At 41.3% G+C, this 21,510-nt stretch overlaps 1 protein-coding gene and 1 long non-coding RNA gene across 2 annotated transcripts in view; one reads left to right on the top strand and one right to left on the bottom strand.

Moving 5' to 3' along the window:
* Positions 1-409: 409 nt before the first annotated feature.
* LOC145438974 (uncharacterized) lies at positions 410-2,359 on the top strand. Its single transcript, XM_080316379.1, has one exon. The coding sequence runs from the start codon at positions 497-499 to the stop codon at positions 1,364-1,366; it is 870 nt and encodes a 289-aa protein (XP_080172505.1). The 5' UTR covers positions 410-496; the 3' UTR covers positions 1,367-2,359.
* Positions 2,360-3,492: 1,133 nt separating this feature from the next.
* The window catches only part of LOC145438973 (uncharacterized), a 184,586-nt gene continuing 166,568 nt past the window's right edge, over positions 3,493-21,510 (bottom strand). Inside the window, exon 2 of the long non-coding RNA XR_013915062.1 lies at positions 3,493-4,531. This is a non-coding gene — a long non-coding RNA (uncharacterized LOC145438973). The remainder of the gene's footprint in view (positions 4,532-21,510) is intronic.

Genomic DNA, 21,510 nt, shown 5'->3' with positions numbered 1-21,510 from the left:
CATACTCGTCCTGGGTATGTGAGAAGTGATTGGACTATCTGGTTCAATATGTAAAGATCAGCACATCACAAGGGCTCAAGGCTCACAATACGATGCTAACCTTAATACAACCTAATAGGAGTAAATGATAAAGGAGGTAAGGACTGGATATCCAGCCGGATTTTTTTCATTCTTGGTCGGAGCCGGATTCATATTTTCTGATATGGCCGCAGTCGGATCGGAGCAGGATCGTACTTTTATGATATAATTGGAATCGTGATTGAGGCTATTGATCAGCGTGAACTCCTTCAAATAATAGGAGTTCAACGAATAAAATATTGATTCCAGAAATTTTTAATTAGTCTGCGCTACGCATGAGACTTAAATGAAAAAATAAAACGACGCTCTACCGGACGTATATGAGCAGTTAGCACGAGCACATTGAATCGTAACGCCACTCAGCATTATAAAGCTTGCACGACAATCAATATAAGGTATTGAAGCTACATTAAGTAATATGTCTACTACTATACACCAGCATACCAGAACACAGCATAACCAAGATGAATACAGTTCTAGAAGCGCTGTAGAACGATTCAACAGTACAAGACCAGCAGCTGTCGGAGAAGTTATCGTACAGTTGATGTTTGAGTACCTGAAAAAGTATGGAAAATTGGATGGCAAAAATCTTGGATGCTTACTCGACGTTGCGTGTGGAAACGGCAAAACGACAAAGTTGCTGGCAAAGCACTTTCAGCGTGCGATAGGAGTAGACTCTAGCGCTGAACAGATAGCACTTGCAGTTCGCTGCAACATCTCCGAACAAGTCGAGTTTCATTGCTCACCCGCGGAGAAATTGCCGGTTGCTGATCATACTGTCGATGTAATTACGAGCATATTCGGTTTGCACTACTTTGACGTGAAGACTTTCATACCGGAATGCAGACGCGTCTTGAAACAAGACGGTATCGCATTGTTTTATGCTGAAAAAACGTTCAAGATTATTTCTAGAGACAACGACGATCTACCCGCCATTTACGATGAAGTCTCGGCAATGAACAAAAAGTTATGTGAGAGGGCGAGGGAAATATCACATCCTTCTGCCAACATTGTATGTGACCTCCACTGGGCCCAGTTCCAAGAAATTGATTACAAGGATAAAGAGAGAATTGAAACAACGAGTGTTCTCGAGACCACTCTTGGCGAATGGGGCAGTCAGTACCTTTCGATCCCAGCTATGCAACGACTTTGTAGCAATCCCGCAGAAAATCCAGTCACGGAATTAATGCACGCCGTGAAAATACTCTGGTCTAAAGAACATTTGGCTTCAAGTAGCATAAACATCAAAATGGTCAGTCATTGTGTGCTGATTGCCTTGAAAAATTGACAGAAGAAGCACGCTGATGTTGACATCAATTCTTAACCCTGCGGATAAAGACCAATGTTCCTTACTCATTCAGTGATTAGCTCGTTCGTTTCAAACATATGTACAGTATATACACATCGTGCGTCGACCTCTCACAAATACTGGAGACTTTTGATCTCACAATTGACGGTGGGAACTATGATTTATGGCTGACATTTGAGTCAGCACCATCATTTCAAGATAATCTGTTGTTAATCAAGAAATTTAATCTAATGAATATTGCCGACGTATATGAGAAGCTGCCTATGGTAGCTTTGACATGTCATGATTTTGTCAATACGAGAATTTCCGATTATAACATAATATATTTATTCTATTCGAACTCATCATTACCTCGTACTGGCATTTCAAATACATTTTAATGCCGCATTTCCACGTTATGGTGTTATATTGTAGGCGTATATGCCATATTTTCATAGCCCAAAACGAGGACACTTTTTTCTTGGCGTCAAGTTTGGTGGTTACAGTAAAATAGCCACAATAACAGACATAAAAACGAGAAATTTAAACGAAGGAAACAGCACTTCGTCAGGCCCCGCAAAAAAATCTGGGGTCTTGGGCTCCCATATAGCGTGATAAACCTACCCCCTATCACCTTGTGCGCTTTTGCCACGAAATGAGATGTATGGTTTAGTGAGCCAGCGAGAAGCGCGGAAATTTTCAATAATTCATGATAAAATCGGTCAATAAGATCGGAAATTGCATATATATTGTTATCAATTTCTTGTGCTCTCTGCTCACGTAATCAGATTTACCGGTAGAGCTGAGTGAGGTGTCTTGGAAACTGCAGGGCACGTAAATAATAAGTAAACATCTTCGGGTGGGCGGACCCCCCCCCACCCGATTCCTTGGTATTACTTCGTTACATGATGGTATTTCATTACTTCCTGTCTGGTATATCAAAAATATAGAATCGCCCAAACATACTAAACTAAGAGATCACACGATTTCAAATTGGTATTTCGTCACTGGCATTCAATATTTCCTGCGTGAGGGTATTTGTCTTGTGAGGTTCAGATTGCCAAGACAGGAACATTCGGCGCCAGTCATTTAGGCGCCTATGTGTATTTTGTCTATATAACGAAGTTTTCGGTCAGCATGAGGGCAGTCCTTTTCGGTCACGGTTTTCTCGCTGCCGATCATTCTGGCACAATCTTGGAATCGCATGCTACATCGCCTAAAACTTTATATGTCTTGGTGAGAGAGCGAGAGCGAGCGAGATATAGTGTAATGGTTATGCGTCCGGCTTCTCGATCGGTAGGTTCGTGGGTTCGATCCCCGGCCGGGTCATACCAAAGACCCGAAAATTGGTATCCGCAGCCGCTGATACCAGTTTTCGAGTCTTTGGTCTGACCCGGTCGGGGAGAAGAAAAAAACGGGGGCGTAGACTATAGATGACCTCACGGCCGTATCGCAACTCCGTCGTCAAAGCATCTCGATGGTGCAGGCGAAAAAGAATATCATGTCTCTTGGTGCGTCGTGGCGGGGTAATGGCCTACGCTGATATGCCCATTTCTATAAATCTTGCGTGATTTTTCTCGGGGAAAGAGTACCCCATAATCGAAATATTTGGTAACTTGAAATCGCGCCAAGCGCGAAAATTTCTTGAAAAAATTACATAACTTTACAAAAAATACTTTATAAGTTATGCTAATTCATGAAATAAATTTGGGCCCCCTTCGAGCTCGCCCCCCCCCTCCCCCCAATTGGGGGGTTTGGGGTGCGGCAGTTACGGTCCTGACTATTACTATATTCCCTATGACACGCCAACAGTTTGTTGGGCCAATTGTCTGTAACCAAGTCACTCGGAGTTAAGGTTGCATTTATAACAAACGGTGTTTTAAAACACTTTGTTTAAAACATGTTTTAAACAAAGGCCTTTTAAAAAAACAAAATTGTTTTTTTTTCAGTTGTAAAATTTTGCCATAATTGCGTAAATGCTTTCCAAAAAACATGTTGTATGAGCCTACGGACAATTACCACCCGATATAGCTGAAGTATATATCGATATTGGGTGGTTGGAACCAGGGCTGTGGAGTCGGTGTCGGAGTCGGTGGAGTCGGAGTCGGAGTCGGGGTAATTTTCGCTTGATGGAGTCGGAGTCGGAGTCGGAGTCGTGAAAACTATAATAGCTGGAGTCGGAGTCGGAGTCGGTGGGAAAATACTGACTGGAGTCGGAGTCGGAGTTTGTGAGAATGACTATGACTTCGACTCCGACTCCAACTTCTCTATCATGAAAACATTTGCTTTCAAAGAATTTTCAATAGAATTTTTATGTACCACCAATCACTATTATTATTAGCCATACAGATCAGGTGCGGCCAGCCCGTGGCACGTAGGCCAAATTTGGCACACGAGAAGGTTAGGTGTGGCCTGCGAGGTATTTCTCGAAATTATTTATGACATCAGGTACAATTGCAAGGCCAACCAAAATTTGATTAGCATATGACTGCGAAATTTGATGATGACTAAAACAACAGTTCTGACGCATTGACGTATCCAGGGGTCAGCCGCATTTATCCCAGATCTTCTTATATGACCATGAAGTAGAATATTTCATAGCAGATTTATTTGACTTGAAATTTTTCTCGGTAGGCTACTTCGCATGATTCATTGTCACTAGATTTCTTGCATTCAGTATTTGAGCCCCCTTCTGAAAATTATAAATACATATTATTCACAGAATTGAGTCTAACTATATTCGCAATTAGGAGATACGGCTTCGCTTGTGCACTTGCAGCGAGATCGTCGACAAAACATTTGCACAAAATGATAGAGGCATGTTCACTGATACCGTCGATTTTGCTATGTCTAAACGTCGAATAATCCTGTCCTAGCCAAATGAGCCCAAGTGGTATACAGTACAGATGCGACCCCCAATGTATGTTACCGACATATTTATTGATATAGCTATAGCCTAATTCAGTCGTTATCTTGCAAAAAAATTTCGCGCTTCGCGCAACCAGGGCCTGATTGCGCGCTGCACGGTTGCATGACATATTGTTATCAATTTTAGAGCGTATTAATATAAGTCTTGTTTGCAATGTTACCTAATTCAGTTCGCTCCTATCGATGACTAAGAAAAGGTTATCAACATTCCAGTTGCCCGCGCAATGGTTCGTAAATCTCAGGTGTCCCTTTCGCCGAAAAAGTTGCCCACCCCTGATATAGATAAAATTAGACATTACTTGCAAATTACAACTCAGTTGCAGAGAGGAAGAAAATCGCAAGATGCTTTTTCGCGATGCATTCAAAATTGATGCAATTTTTGGAATTATATCATGATACTGTGACAGAGAAAATGCATCGGCTGGTTTTGTAAAATTGTGAAAATGGTGTAAATATGACCAAACGATGCTTCCCACTTGACAAAATTAAAAATATTTGTAGTGTAGCTTAGCTGTTTGGGTCGAACAAATGATTAAGAAAGACTGCTAGTCCCAATCCTTGAATACTTTGATTAAGTACATGTAGACTAGACATAGGCTATGGTCTTTGACTACTTAACTAAATTCCATTTATGACCAATGTCTATTATTAGTAGTAAGAGTGTTTGTGCTTGTAATCAGGATAGTGTGCAATGAGTAAGTTCAATTTCTTTATTAGTTGCCGAGTCATACACAAGAGCTACACTTGGATTTTTTATCTACATTTTTATTATACAGGATTGGATATCTGCCGTATTTGAATGATTCATACATTTCAGGATATTAGAGAGTCCATGTTATAAAAACTTGAATAAGGAAGGATATTTAGCAAATCTGTATTTCATGTTAATTGCATAGTGGATAATTCGAGCTGTGCCACAATGAAACAATTTAGCATGCCACAGTTAATCATATGTTTGCATATGTTTAATGGCTGTATGATAGTCTTTCAACCGACAATGTGGCATATAATTTTCGAAGTAAATTGGTAATAATGCTGGAGTCGGAGTCGGGAGTCGGAGTCGGAGTCGGTACGTTTAAAGACCCAGGAGTCGGAGTCGGAGTCGGAGTCGGAGTCGGTACATTTAAAGACTCAGGAGTCGGAGTCGGAGTCGGAGTCGGTATATTGAAAATGTGTGGAGTCGGAGTCGGAGCCGGAGTCGGTGGTAAAATTTACCGACTCCACAGCCCTGGTTGGAACCCTCAAAATAGTCGGTTCAGCATGTTTATTACAGATATTTGGTCAAAGGAGCTATATTTTCAATTGTTGATGTCAGTCCACTATGACGTCACAATTGAATATTCGTGACGTCATGACTTGAAAAAACATGTTTGAAATTAGCGCCTTGTTTTAAACATGTTTGTATTAAATTGATTTTTGTTTTAAATGCAACCCTACTCGGAATCAAATCGAATCATCTTCATTTTGTCACCAAGTCAGTCTGAGTTCGAGTAATACTACGAAAGGCCTAGTCCAGGGGTCACCAACCTTTTTGCAACGAATAGCTACTTCTTGGCTACGGATTGAAGCGGCGGGCTAGCATTTACTCCCGCTGTTTACCCGTGCCAGACTGAATTTCCGCTTTGATATTCATAGCACTGGGCAGGAATCCCATTGCGGTAAGAGAATCTTTTAAATCAAAACATCTCATTTCAACTAGCTAGCCACTAAGATATTTTTAAGAAATCCTGCATTACTTCGAACCATGTTGGCATATTTTCAACTCAAATTTTAAAATAAATCATGTCACACTTTAGACCGGACATCATGTTATCTGTTTCTATATCAGTCAAAGTGATGCCTGGCATTGCATGCTATCAACTAGTGCGCTGAACTCTGGTATGTAACTTGACACTGCAACTATATGAGTGAGTGTTCCAGATGTGCATTAGTGAGGCGTGATCTGTGCTTGTTTTTGATGAAGTTCATGTCCGAAAAGGCTGATTCGCACTGAGTTGAACCGAACACGCTTGTAACCTTCGTAGCTGCTGCGCAATGCGCATACACCACTGCACTTCAAAGATAAATGTGCTTTACTAAATCCTAAATTCTTTATGATTCATTGCGGTGGTACCGTATACTTCCATAGGAAGTTTATCATTGATACTAAATTGAAATGATGACTATTTTTATGTTACAATAATACGACCTGCCGAAGTGGCCTACCATAAATCTACATCAAGTGCATTTCAGTCCGAGTACCGTTTTACACACACACATGTTTTGGTGTTTGAGACAACGACGAACAACCCCACGCCATGTTGAACTCACTGTGCAATGTTTGCTTACCCCTTATCTTTTCATTGGATCGCAATCTCATGGTGTCTTGAACTGATAAATATTGCTATAGAACCGATTGATTGTAACTTTTACTGATTCCAAATTTGCAGTTCCATAAGCATTATAGCATCAGTCCGCGGCGCGGACAAACGCTGCAGAGTGCCATCGGAAATGGTCTACACGCCAATTAATGACATATGGCATTTCAGACATGATTTTTATTTGCTCGAAAATCCAGAGAACCAAAGTGTAACATACCAACTTTATAGAGCGTGGTAATTATCTATATTCTATGTAATCTTTCACTATCAGCAAAAAAACTCTATGCAGTAGTGCAAGCAAGCGCCTTGCCGTGTTACTAGGCTAAGTGAAGACATTTGTATGGAAAGACAATAATCAATAATCAGGTGATTATATTTTCATTCGATTAAGACACACCCAATGTACAATGCGATGTACTGAACATACCGGAGGATGCAGAACGACGCGCATTTGCGGTCACTTAAACTGACATCCACCTCGGCCTACTGCCCAATGTCACAGCTCATTTTCAATGTTGATCTTTATGCCGAGGCTAGTTCTAGCTCTTCCCGTTCCTTGCGAGGGCTTTCTTTCATCGGGTATTTTTTCACCACCAAATCTCGAGGATGATATGAAGTGTTTCAGAGGAGTTATTGATATGAGGAAGATCTGCCATCATTATTATCAACCAGCTGGTCACATGACATACCTCAAACATACCATTTTTCGCTCAGAGACGTCGTAGCGTGCGGACGCATCGTCGTTTCAGTTCATTTAAGCTTAGCAGATTGGGTAATCAAGACAAGTGTCCAACTAGCAATTTACGCTTTGGCGTAGCCAGATATGGACATGGAGACAAGTTCCTCCGCAAAGAGGAAGTCTTCAACTACCTTCAATTCTTCTGAGGAAGAATGCGGGGATGGGGAGTGGTGCGAAGTAAGAAGCAAAATACCTGCCAAGAAATTTGCTCTGATGGATAATGCAGTTGAGAAGGAACGGGAATCTAATAGCCAAAAGGCAACAAGTCAACAACTTGACGTGCTGCTATCGGGGTCTGATGGAACACGCATGGGACACCAACATCCAACAAAGGTATGTGAGGCACTTAAGATAAACATTGGCAATTTTGAAAAAATACGTAGATTGCCTTCTGGAGATCTAGTTGTAACTTGTAAAACCAAAGAACAGGCTGATAAACTTCTCACTATGGATCAAATAGGAAAGGACTCCAACCTGATCGAAGTCAAAACCTCATTATTTGGTGTCAAACCTTACGGAGCACGAGCAGTGATATCCGGTGTTCCGCTGGATATCACAGAGGAAGAGATCTTGAAAGAGTTCTTTGAAACTGGCGTCAATTTCGTTAAACGGCTAAAGCGCAAAGTAGATGGAAAATATGAGAGCAGCCTCTCGATTTTGTTATGTTTCACATCTGAGACATTCCCTGAATACGTGCATTTTTCATACCTACGGTTCCGTACCAAACCTTATAACCCGCCACCGGTCAGATGTTTTGGATGCAATAGATATGGTCACACAAAAGAGAACTGTCGTGGGAAACAATGCTGTTCAAAATGTGGGGGTCTTGATCACGAGGTTGATAAGTGTACCAAAGATTTATGTTGCATTAATTGTAAACAACCGCACAGTGCTGCTTATGGCGGGTGCCCGGTGTACAAAGAACAGGCGAAATTACAGATCATAAAAGAACGTTCCAAGGTTACTCACTCCGAAGCTAAATCAATACTAAATTCCGAAACATCCGAAACACAAGCTACGCGTCTTTACAGTGAAGCGGCGCAGGATAGCGCAACGCGTGTCATCAATCAGCAACGATCAACAATCAACAACCCAAGTCACCGAGCCACCATCAGGAAGATTCCGCTACAAACAACCTCTAATCACATAAACAGAGACATTCAAAGCAACGACCCAAACAATCATCCTGATTTGGAACCACATAATCAATCTTCGTTAGCGTATATTGATCCGATCCATCTTATCGCACTACTGGCTGAAATAGTGAAGCTTACATTGGCGGCCTGCAAATCAGACACGGAGTGCGATGTATACAATATAGTATCCAAAGTTTCTATGAAATATCTCGGTCGACAGGCCGATGTTGTCACGATGAGAAACATTTTCGAACCCTTCCATGATATCAATGACACCAATCCGATGACAAATCCCACAAACGATGGATAATATAGGACTAAACTTTTTACAGTGGAATTGTAGAGGATTATATAGGAAGCATCACGAACTAAAACACCTTCTCACGACTCTGGAACGGGCTCCAGATGCGATAATTCTCCAGGAAACACACCTTATCGAAAAATACTCTCCGAAATTTCCAGGATATCACTGTCACAGAAAGGACAAATCCCTTCATTCCGGTGGATTGGCGATCTTTATTAAATCTTCACATAACTTCAGCATCGAAGCAGTTGCTACAACCGACATCGAAGTACTTTGTGTGAAGCTTCATGGCCTATCATTGTACAATGTGTACATCCCACCCGACTGCCGCTTACGCGACAGTGATGCGAGCATTTTCGAGACGTTACCACCAAAATCCATTGTCTTTGGCGACTTCAATGCACATCATTGGTCGTGGAGTTACCAAACGAACCAACGAGGGACTAAACTTTTTAATGTCCTCGATCACGCAAACTTAGTCATGTTGAACTCTTCAACTCCAACACATATCAATCTCGCGAGCAATGCTGTCAATCGTTGGTCGTTGCTAGATTTAACACTCGCTACTCAAGATATAGCCGCGAGATGCCAAACTGAAATATCTTCGTCGCTGCTAGGAAGTGATCATTTCGTAGTATTCACGAAGTATATGACAAACTCGGCGATATCTTCTTTTTATCGACCACCATCGTGGTCTCTCAAGAAAGCAAACTGGAAGAAGTTTTCTCGAATTGCGGATGAAATGATCGATTTGTCCGATCAACGAGAGGTGGAGTCTGCAAATACTATTCTAACAAAATGCATAAAGAGAGCAGCGAATCGATCAATACCGAAGACAAAGAATATGGACAAGAAATCTGTCCCTTGGTGGAGTCCCGAATGTGAGAGAATGATTCGGAGGAAAAGAGCAGCATATTTACGAATGAAGCGCACATTTGATATAATAGACGTTATAAACTTCAAAAAGGCCAGGTCCGCATGCAGAAGAACTATACTCGAAGCAAAACGTCTTTGCTGGGAGTCTTTCTGTTCTTCGCTGAATAATAAATCACGTTTAAATCGCGTATGGCGGGTTATTCGTAGCATCGCTGGTACAACAGCGCATCGGCAAATTCCTGATATCCGAGTAAATGGAATAGATCACACCGAAGACACGTCAAAAGCTGAAATAATAGGCGAGCACTTCGCTACCATAAGCAGATCCGATAACTACGCTTCAAATTTCCTCCTTTCCAAGTGTCAACGTGACCAGCATATTACATCGTGTCTACCTTTCAATGTGAATCTGGAAGATCCAATCAATTTGCCGTTTCAGATGTCGGAACTTAGGGAGGCACGACAGAGTCGGAAAATCTCTTCTCCTGGGCATGATTCCATAAATTATCAAATGCTGCAAAATCTTTCGGCGTCAGCCCAGACCGAACTTCTTAAGCTATATAACATTTCATGGAGAGATGGAAAATTACCTAAATCCTGGAAACATGCTGTCGTCGTTCCTATCCTAAAACCACAAAAGGATCCTTCTGAAGCGGGATCGTATAGACCCATCTCATTGTCCAGCCATCTTTGCAAGGTTATGGAAGTGATGATAGTAAATAGACTTCAGTGGTTTCTTGAGACGAACAATCTTCTTCATCACTCCCAGTCTGGTTTTCGGCACGATCGCAGTACCCTAGACCATATACTTCGCCTACATGACACCATATATAAGGCACTGAACAATCAGAGATCAGTAGTTGCAGTTTTTCTCGACATCGAAAAGGCCTACGATATGGTATGGCGAAATGGTTTGCTCTATAAATTGTCTGCCCTCGGCATACATGGGAGGATGCTGAAATGGATATCAGATTTTCTTCGTGACAGATCGTTCTCGGTTCGCATTGGTTCTTCGCTATCCACCGCATTTCAACTTGAAAATGGTCTTCCGCAAGGAAGCGCTATAAGCCCCATCCTCTTTGCAGTGATGATAAATGATTTGGCGCCCTTATTACGGGTGAAAAATGGTCTTTTTGCTGACGACTGTGCAGTATGGGACAGTGAGTTGTCAATAACTAACGCAGTAGCGGAAGTTCAAAAATCATTAGACGTGATACACAAATGGTGCTCCGAGTGGGGTTTCAAGATCTCTACTGACTAGTCAATTGCAATGATATTCACCAGAAAAATTAGAGCGATGATTAGGAGTACAATCGATTACGCGATGCCAGCATACTTTTTTGCCGCGAAGAAACATTTGAATAGACTGAATATAATACATAATCAAGCTCTAAGGCTCTGTTGCGGTGCAATGCGAAGCACTCCGATTTGCGCTTTGGAAGCCGAATGTAACGAGATGCCACTTCACACCCGGCATTTACACCTCTGCCTTAATTATCGCTGTTTTCTTCTTGCCCATTCCGCCAACAACAATCCAGCAAAGGAATTATTAGATGATACCTGGCATGAAATATACAGTTTGACAAATCCAAAATTTCGAACCTTCAACCTTATATCAAAAATCGACTTGCTCCAACATTTCACAATAGATACGTACCGACACACAGCTGTGCAACCATGGAAAATTCCTGTTCCCTGCGTAGATTTTCATCTACTGCATTTCAAGCGGTCCAATACCTCATTTGAACAGTTACGTTCGGATTCCATTTCATATATAACAGAAAAATACATTGGATACGACCATATTTATACGGATGGCTCGAAAAACGACTTTGGAACAGGATGTGCAGTGTATATCCCAAACCACGTGTCGATAACCAAACGATGTTCCTTCTATTCGTCAAGCTTCACAGCAGAGCTAACTGCTATCTCCGAGGCACTGAAGTGGATTTTAAAAAACGGTTCGTATGTCAAGAAATATTTACTACTGTCGGACAGTTGCTGTGCATTGCAGCATCTACAAAAAGCGCATTTCCGAAGGATGAGTAAGTTATCAAATGAAATTTCAACTAATCTACTTGAGCTTGAATTCCAGAAAATACATATTATCTTCGTTTGGATACCAGCACACGTCGATATTAAAGGCAACGAGACGGCAGACCAATTGGCAAAGTCCGCAGCAACGTCATCTGGAGGGCTGAATCCTACAAATACAGTTTTGACAAGGCCTGAAGCGAAGCAAGTCATACTGAAATATTGCAAGCAAATTTGGAACCAACACTACCTCGAAGAAGATAAAGGCTCTCATTTCAAACTTTTTCGAGAATCCCTCCATCATAGTACACCACCTCTTGAAAATCGCATAAGCGACCGAATATTATTTCGATTGCGCGCAGGTCATTGTGGACTGAACGCACACTTGTTTAAGATTGGAATCGCGCCTTCACCACATTGTAGCTCCTGCAATGAACCTGAGACGGTTGAGCACTTTATAATGAACTGCCCCTCGCATGCATTTCATAGAACGTTCCTGCGTCGTGCTTGTGTTTGTATAAATACTCCATTTCGCCTCGTCAACTTACTAACGAATCCAAGCATTTTGAAATACGTGGTAGAATATGTGCTGAGTTGTAATCGATATATTTGAATTGCTGCTATACATTAAAATTGAGTACTGTCGTGGCGCACAAGACCTAACGGTGATATAGGCGCCACTCTTTTTCTTCTTCCAATAAATAAACCTCAAACATACCATTGTTAGTCGGCGCGAGTTCACTACGGTACATAAAAATGCCCTATGATGATGCGGATCCGCTAAAATTCGAGAATAATGTCTCAGCATTCGTAATTCGCCTCGTAGAGGTATATAGGAGTCGTGAAAAGCAAATATCATAACGAATTGCGCAGAAAACAGCTACGACGTCGTCAAATCTACATCGACACGACAAAAGGTACTTTCGGGTATCGATATTAACCTGGAAATATATTCTGCTGTATTTTACCTGTGCGTCAGTTCACTTTATCTTCATGATGCCCGATTTCAGCCTTAAAAGTATTTTATTTGCTAATATATATCACCATCATTTCAACGAGACTATTTCAATTTAGTTGACTCATTTCCAGCAAATCAGTGTCGAATTAATTTTTCATTGATTAGCAATTTCATTATCTCAACTCTATCACAGCCCAGTATCAAGATGTAAACCCGTGAAAAAAGCATCACTTTTCCTTCAGGCATGCCTGAAACACGACGTTTGGTCATATCGAAGTGTCGAAATTTGCCACCGTAAATACTATAAATTGGAAAATGGTCGAAATTTCAATTTAGGATTGCACGGCCTTTACTGGTCCGAAGTGACCCAAATTTGGGGTGTAGCGTTTTTTTTAGGCAATCTGACAAATTTATCACTAAGCGAGTGAAACTTGAAAAAAACGGTATTTTTGAACAACCCTACTGAGCAGTCCATAGAACGGAGGCACTTTGCTTATAGATTATACTTCATTACTAATTTACCACAACATATGCTGTAAGCGTTGATTACTTTGGTAAATATATCTGTGATATAACAATGCAGGCTCAGTAAAATACGCATAGAATGACTGGTTGCTCTCACATGTTACAACAATGGATCGCGAACAAATACAAGAGACAGCGAATACTTGATGACTTGGAATTCACTCGTAATCCTGATTTCTGAAACGTCAAGTCAAGTCAATCCACTTTCATAAAGTGACTCGAGTCAAGTCAACTCATGGCTCTAGCCATCCTAAAACTTTTACTATTGTAATTCAACTTGAGTATCAAGTCGTACTGGCACCCTGCCGTTGTCGAACAATTTCTTGGCACCATATTTCCAAACATTATATCAATATAAATTCTTCGGCCAAGTTTAACGACTTCGCTGAAGACTCTAAAATGACATAGGCCTATTTTCTGCCTAATGCTAAAACCTACTGTATATAGACTAAAAGGTAAGCACGAAAGGTGTCGTCAGAATTCGATAATCCTTTTGAAACTGCCGACATTATTTATTCGGCGCACCATAATAAATGGAAATGATGTCGGAATCAATTTTATTTACAAACCTGTAAAAGTTAGGTGTACGTTTTTGCTATGACATTGACAACACGCAGTTTGAGTTTATTTTTGTGAAATTAGACTGTGACGAATTCGCATCTGCAATAGCATCACAACTAGGGTTGCATTATCCGGATAACGGTTAACCGGTTAACCGGTTAACCGCAAGTATTTTCACTATCTGATATCCGGATATTTTTCTGCCGGTTAACCGGATAAAAAAGAATCGTTGCTAATGCATTTTACACGTTTTAGTAAGCTTCAATAAGTCGTATTCAGTGTTCGCGCGGCCGATTAACGAGAAGCGTGTTGCCAATTAGCGAGATGCGTCTGCACACATTGCACAATGTAATGTGACGCGATCTCCTGCTGAGAAGATCGTTAAATTAGGTCATTGATTGCCGCGCGCTCGGCTATCGTCTCTGGCCTGATTTATCGCGTCTTCAACAAGCCGATAGTTCCACTGGATTGAAGAATCGCATCTGCAATGGGCCATGTGCAGTGTACATACTATTCCATCGCTGGCCTGCACAATCGCATCTTCATTGGCTTGGTGCTCACGATATTATCGTTGACCTACACAATCGCATCTGCAATAGGCCTACGAACGATAAAATCGCTGGCCTAACCATCTCGGACCCAGCATGCATTGGCTCCTATCTCTCGATGGCTTGTTGACGATACGCCGTTAAGTTTATTCTATAATTAGTGATTCTGAGAGTGACACCGCGAAACTGAATGACATCGAATGTTCGCAAAAATGTGCGTGCGTGCAAGCGTAATTGATTTCCGCTGATGATTAATTCGAAAAAAAAATCGAAACCCCCTGATTTTATTTCAATCCCCCTACATTTTCGGCTGGCTGCGTGCCTGATCACGTGAATTAGAGCGAGGTATCATGTCGGCATCAATTCCAGTATCAGCTAGTCGTCCTTCTAGTACTCCAAACCTAAACATAAGGATGGTCAAAAGGATGTAAAGCCGTTGAAGTTTCCGGCGTACGACCTGCCAACCTTTTGACTCTCTACGAAGCGCTGCTTTCTATTCAGCCCACGTCTGTGGAAGCTGAAAAAGCATTCAATGAACGTGAACTCTTTGTTACAAAATTCCGGTCCCGGGTACAGGATCCCACAATTGATGCATCTGTGCTTTAAAAAGAGGGCATTGCAGAAGCAGTGAACATTAAATTTGCGTGGTTTTCTCGTATTCGCTCATACTGCGCGCGTAGGTAGGTACTCTACAATAACACTGTGTAATGATTTTGCGATCCGTTTTACATGCAGACCTAATGAAATCGATTGTCTCACTTAGCAGTTATTATCCGGTTAACCGGTTAGATAAATTTCAAAATATCCGGATATATCCGTTATCCGGATAGTGAAAATTATTGATATCCGAACTAACCCTAATCACAACGCCAACATAGCATTATCGGGTCGGGAATATCGTCAAGTTGATTTCGAGAAATTTGCAATCGTGATAAAAGCTTATTGATAAAAATTTAGTTCAGTCGCCAAATCTCACTATATAGTAGGCTATCAATCATCATCATCATCATCATTGGTTTATTAGCAATTTGATCAGTTCAATACACCACAAAAAATGCGATACAATGAAACGACAGGAAGATGTCGAAGCGACTTGGAGTAGTCTATGGTACCAGACACCCACCTTTGCCTAGGCGATGTAAAGAGGAGGCATGCACACTGAATGAAAGTAAAGAATATAGTATAGAAAGAACTACAAGAATCGGGCGGCATGTCATGGGAAGCGAGATCGATAGGTCAGTCGTGGTCCGGTAATCTTGAGGATGGATGTATTTATTTAGTAGTAATTCCTTGTATTTCGACTTGAATGTGGACATGCTCGTCGACTGTCGGATAGCCGGCGGGATACTGTTCCACACATCAGGTCCGGCATATTTGATAGAGTGATGATCTTTTCGGTCGATCATATGATATTTGGACGACGTGGACGCGCGTGTATTGTACATGTGCGCTTTTGATTCCGAGGTAAAGAAGTCATTGAAATATTCGGGGCAACGACCGCAGTGGAACTGATACATAAACTTGGCGATTTCTAGTTTCCGCATATCTTCTATGTTTAGGACGCCGAATCTCTTCAGCAGCGACTTGTTGGATGGGCACTGGGCAGCCAGGCGCCTTTGGGGCCCTAGCTATGATTCGGAGTACTTTATGCTGTAGTTTTTGCAGTGGCTTGAGTGCAGTTTTACTGGCAGCCCCCCAACAGAGGATGCCATAATGTAATTTCGATCTATACCCTATAAAGTGGTCGATGTAACACTCGCGACATCCAATCACCGAGTTTGTTAGTTACGCCGAGAGCTGCATGATGTACTGGTTATGCTACTTTGTGACTTGACCGAAGTAGTAAATCATAAAGCAGGAAGTCTACCGGGGCCGGACTGGATATTCGGCCGGATTTTTTTCATTTTCGGTCGGAGCCGGATCCATATTTTTTTGATATGGCCGCAGTCGGATCGGATTCGGATCGTACTTTTTCGATATAGTTGGAATCGCCATAATGGCTATTGATCAGCGTGACTGTACCAATTACGCGCCAGTACCGCCTGTCCGCCTATACAAACCGGTGTTCAAAATACAAAACTGAGTTTTCATTGTCATATTTTTGTTGTTGCAATATTCAACAGATAACCTGAACCCGTAACGCATAATCTACTGTTTTTGTTGTATAATTACTAGAAATATGTATTTGTAGGTAGATGATTATGATCGGAGTTTTTCGGACCGGAAAACGGTCATTTCAAGAATCCGGCCTAGGACTGGGACCGGATCCGGACCAGAGAATTCAAGAAAGGGATCGAAGTCGGACCGGAGAATTTGTTGATCCGCCCCGCACTAGTAAATGTATGGAACACGCGACGTGGTTGTACGCTTATCGGTTCCATATGTTATACAGTATTCAGATTATGTAGGTTTGTACTGATGAAACCAACTATTGGCTTGCATTGACTGTATTTATTAATGTCTCGGAACTTCGGCTGTTCTAATACTGCATATTGTCTGCACAAACCACGAATGCAAGTCATTCATTTAATGGCATGCCACTCTGATGTTTCCTGTGTTGACAGGAACACCTTCAAATAATGAGGTTCAATAAAATATCGATTCCAGAAAGTTTTAATTAGGCTACGCTACGCATGAGACTGAAATGAAAAGATAAAATGACGCTATACCGGATGTATATGAGCATTTGGAACGAGCACATTGAATCGTAACGCCACTCAGGATTATAACGCTTGCACGACAATCGGTATATACTATTGAAGCTACATCAACTAATGAAGTCGCGATTTCGGACTTCAAGAGCCATAAACATCACGGTTCAATAAACCTTGTATGACCTTTGTGACGTAACTGTTATATAGTTCACTGTCGTTCAGTTTCGCCCTCGTTGCCTGCTTTGTATCAGATGCTAATATTTCGACTATCAATCGTATTTATATCGCAATTTTTATAGATCCTAAAATAATTATTATGAATAGTCTGATTCGAAATTTGTAACTGTCCTCAAGGAAACACCGTCAAGTAAGTATATATTGATTTATCCGGTACTAAACAATTTGTGTTAATTCGCTGTGTATTAATGCTTTCAGAAAACCGTTTTTCGTCTGTATAAAATAAAAAAACCAACGAAGCAGGCAGAAACGCGTCATCTTGGGGTGTTGGATAGGACAGTTATATCTCTACTGTGTATACGTGGAAGATTCCACCCCTCTTTCGCGGTTACATAAAGTTTTTTGACGATTCCACTCAACAAGTGCACCAATCAACAAAGAAAAACTCAACTGTCATTGTCATGGATTTCAACAACCAAACCAAAGATCCTGATCTGGATGTGACGCCGAGATGCGAAGAAGACAACAAAGTCACCAAAACAAAAGACAAACCAAAGTCTTCAAGGTCTCATGGTGCCAGATCAAAATCATCAGTTCAAACGAGATCCATGTCAAAGGCTTTAGAACACAAATACTTGAAAGCAAAAAGTTCAAGCAAATCAAGTTCAAGTCATCGGTCATCAACAGGTACCGGTACTTCTACATCAAGTCATTCAACTAAATCTCGCTATAGTGGAATGAATGTTGAAAATGTCGTAAATTATCACCGGAAACTGCAAGAAATAAGCTCTGCACGAGCAAAACAGGATATTGAAGATATCCAGGCTTCAATGAACAATGAAATACAATCAATTAAAAATCAAACTGCGTTGGCCCGAGCCAATCTACAAGAACAAAAAAAGAAGTTAGCAGAAGATCTACGAAAGAAACTAGACGAAGAAAAGAGGAAGTTGGAGGAAGAACAGAGGAAGTTGGAGGAAGAGCAGAGGAAGTTGGAGGAAGAAGAACAAGAACTACAAAGACGGCAAAATCAACAATGTGAAATGATTAAACAAAGGATGCAGCAAAATGCTGACGAAACAGCTCGTCGTGTAAGACGAGAACATTTACAAAATACATGTGAACTAGAACTAGAACTCACTAGACGAGGTGTATCAACGCAAAGTTCACCTCAACTGACAGCGGCAGAACTGCAGCCATCTGAGAACAGGAGTCTGGCTCCTCAAATAAGCAATATTCCAGAACAACTACAGCAAGCAATTGCTACTATTCAACCTACGAACAATGTAATAACTTCAACTGCTGAAGCGTCTACAAATGTAACTCCACCGATATCTTCGAATACTTCATACGCAGGTGTGGCTATTCCTTTTAATAGCATGTCTCACAGTTCTCGCCAAATGTCTAATGTTGTAGGCCTAAGTGAGAATGTATGTGTGCGTGAAAGATCTAACAGTAATTATGTGACTGCTCGTTTGAACGCATGCATTGCACCCAAAAATCAATCGCCTGTATTTGATGCCAAAAATAGTCGCCTTATTGTAGCACCTCCCATGATTGATACACGAATAACTCCTAATTTGCCTAGTTCCTTTGCATCTGGTAGCGTACAACCCTTTGTGCCAGCTTATTCAAATCAGGCAGCAACAGCAGGCTGCGCAGTTCAAAATACTGCAAACTCTGATCTCAATGTAAAGCCTAACCAACCGCCTAACATGATTCAATGTGAGAATCCGTATGTCATTCACCAGGTTAAACCCAGTGATCAAATTGTTCCATTAAAGTTGGAACCAAAATGTTTTAGTGGCGACCCAATTGAATTTGATACATTCAAGGAAATGATAAATGCTACTTTGAATCGTCAACCATGGTCGCAAAAGCAGAAGTTGATGCATCTTTTGCAATATACCCGTGGTATTGCCAATACTTTTGTTAAAGCTTGTGAAGATATGGAAAACTGCTTTGATGAAGCTCTTGCGGTATTGAGAGACAATTTTGGCCAACCGTTCCAAATAAGTGACCGGTACATAAACACTGTTATAAATGGCTCGAAACTTGTAGAAGGTGACAACGATTCTCTGCTGTTATTCCATGCATCGTTAACTGCTTGTACCAATAAGTTGACCAAATTTGGAAGAATTCGTGATGTTTCACGCTCTATGGTTGAACAAATTGCCGAGAGACTTCCCCCTTCTTGGCAGCCTGGTTGGAGAACCTTAGTGGCGGAGGTCACTTTTGACCTGAAAACCGAACTGACTGTTGAACATGTAAATGACTATGTTCGCCAGAAAATTCGAGAAATCACTAGTAAATATACCAACCCTAATCATGAAATATCCAAGAAGCAAGTGACGGGTGTATTCAAAACTGGCAAGCCCAAGGCATCATTCAGCACACAAGTTGTGACTCCAACATTGGAACTTTGTTTCATGTGCAACGAAAAGCATTTCTTGAATCAATGTATCCAGTTCCGCAAAATGCAGTATCCTGATCGCGTTGAATTCGTCAAAACCAAAGGGCTCTGCTTCAAGTGTCTAAAGTCAGGACACTTCGGAAAAGCATGCAAACGCATTCAAGCTTGTATAAGGCCTGGTTGCAAAGGCAATCATACAACACTTCTTCACCCACCTGAAGAAAAGATAAAAGAGGTTGCTAACAAAACCTTGGATTCAGCAAATGAACAAATTGAAGGCCAAGGCAAAATTTCTGATTCAAAAGAAGCTACCTCTTTCTTCAGTGCTTCCTGCGATGACAATGAATATGATGATGATGAATGTGTTACTTTGAATGTAGTCTTGGCAAGACTACGGATCGTTGGCACTGATGAGTACATCGCCACTTTGGCATTAATTGATAATGCGAGCAATTGTTCATTCATATCTGAAGAACTCGTGAAACTACTCGGTCTCGCTGGGCCCGAGCGAAACGTAACTTTCCAAACAATCGAACCATCTAAAAATACCAAGAAGTCAACCATTGTTCGTGGTTTAGAGATTTCTGATTACGAGGGATCAGAATACGTACCTCTGAAGTCACTGATATCTACAGAGAAAATCGCTCTGGACAACGACCTGCGGCCAACACAAAGTGATGTACATCAATTTCGACAATTTGAAGACATCCCAATCCCAGATCTTTCTGGAGACATCGGTCTGCTGATTGGTAAAAACAATCCCAAAATTCATAAGCCTCTGGAAACTATATATGGACCTGAGGATTACTTCGCAGTGAAAAGTGCCATCGGATGGATGTTTACATGCCCAAAACAATCCGAACCTTTCAAACCTCACTCCTATTTCATTCAAACCAATCCAAACCCTTTGTGCAGGATGTGTCACGATGATGTCAATTCCATAGCAAATGACAAAACTGAACTCTCTGTAAATGATAAACTATTTATGGAAAAGGTGTCATCGACAATCCTACTTGACTCGAACGGGCACTACCAAATGGAATTACCATTGAAACATCCGGATTTAACATTGCCCGACAACAAGCATCAAGCAAAACAAAGAATCAATTATCTGCAGAAAAGATTCCAAAAGGATCCAAAGTTCTTCGATGAATACAAAGTTTTCATGTCTGACATGATCACAAATGGATATGCCGAGAAGGTTCACAATGATGGGCCAGTTGGTAAAACCTGGTACCTGAGCCATCACGGTGTGTATCACCCTGAAAAGAAGACTATCCGCGTTGTTTTCGATGCATCTGCGAAATTCAATAACCTGGCGTTGAACGACCTTCTGTTACAGGGGCCAGACCTAACAAACAACCTTGTTGGTGTTTTATCGCGCTTTCGCAGAAATGAAGTTGCGATCCAAGGTGACATTCGATCAATGTTCTACCAGGTTAAGGTTGATGAATCTGATAGAGACCTGTTACGCTTTCTGTGGTGGAAGGATAATGACCCAAACCAACAACTTGAAACGTACCGCATGACTGTGTTTTTATTTGGGACTGTGAGCAGCCCTAGCTGTGCCAACTTTGCTCTACGAACTGTCGCTGAAGACAACAAAAATGCCTATGACATTGATGTCATAAATGCGGTTCAAAGGAACTTCTACGTTGATGATTTTCTTGATTCCTGTGAGGATACTCCTGCTGCAATTCGTCGTGTGGAAGATGTCAGCTCTCTGCTAAGCAAAGGTGGATTTGAGCTGACAAAATGGGCAAGCAATTGCAGAGAAGTACTGGCAGCAATACCAGAATCAAACAGAGCCAAAAACCTGAAAAATATTGACTTGTTAACTGATGAGCTACCGATGGAGAAGACATTGGGGCTTGCGTGGAATATAGAAGATGATTCGTGGTGCTTCCGCGTCAAAGAAAAACACAAACCTT

Source organism: Botryllus schlosseri, chromosome 5, assembly GCF_051294905.1.
Source record: "Botryllus schlosseri isolate E-star chromosome 5, Bs_hap1, whole genome shotgun sequence".
Taxonomy (NCBI): Eukaryota; Metazoa; Chordata; class Ascidiacea; order Stolidobranchia; family Styelidae; genus Botryllus; species Botryllus schlosseri.
Note: the sequence above shows the minus strand (reverse complement) of the source record. Positions and strands in the feature narration are given on the sequence as shown.

What these genes read in the sequence shown, in the direction of transcription:
- LOC145438974 (XM_080316379.1), top strand. Translation starts at nt 497, where the DNA reads ATGTCTACTACTATACACCAGCATACCAGAACACAGCATAACCAAGAT.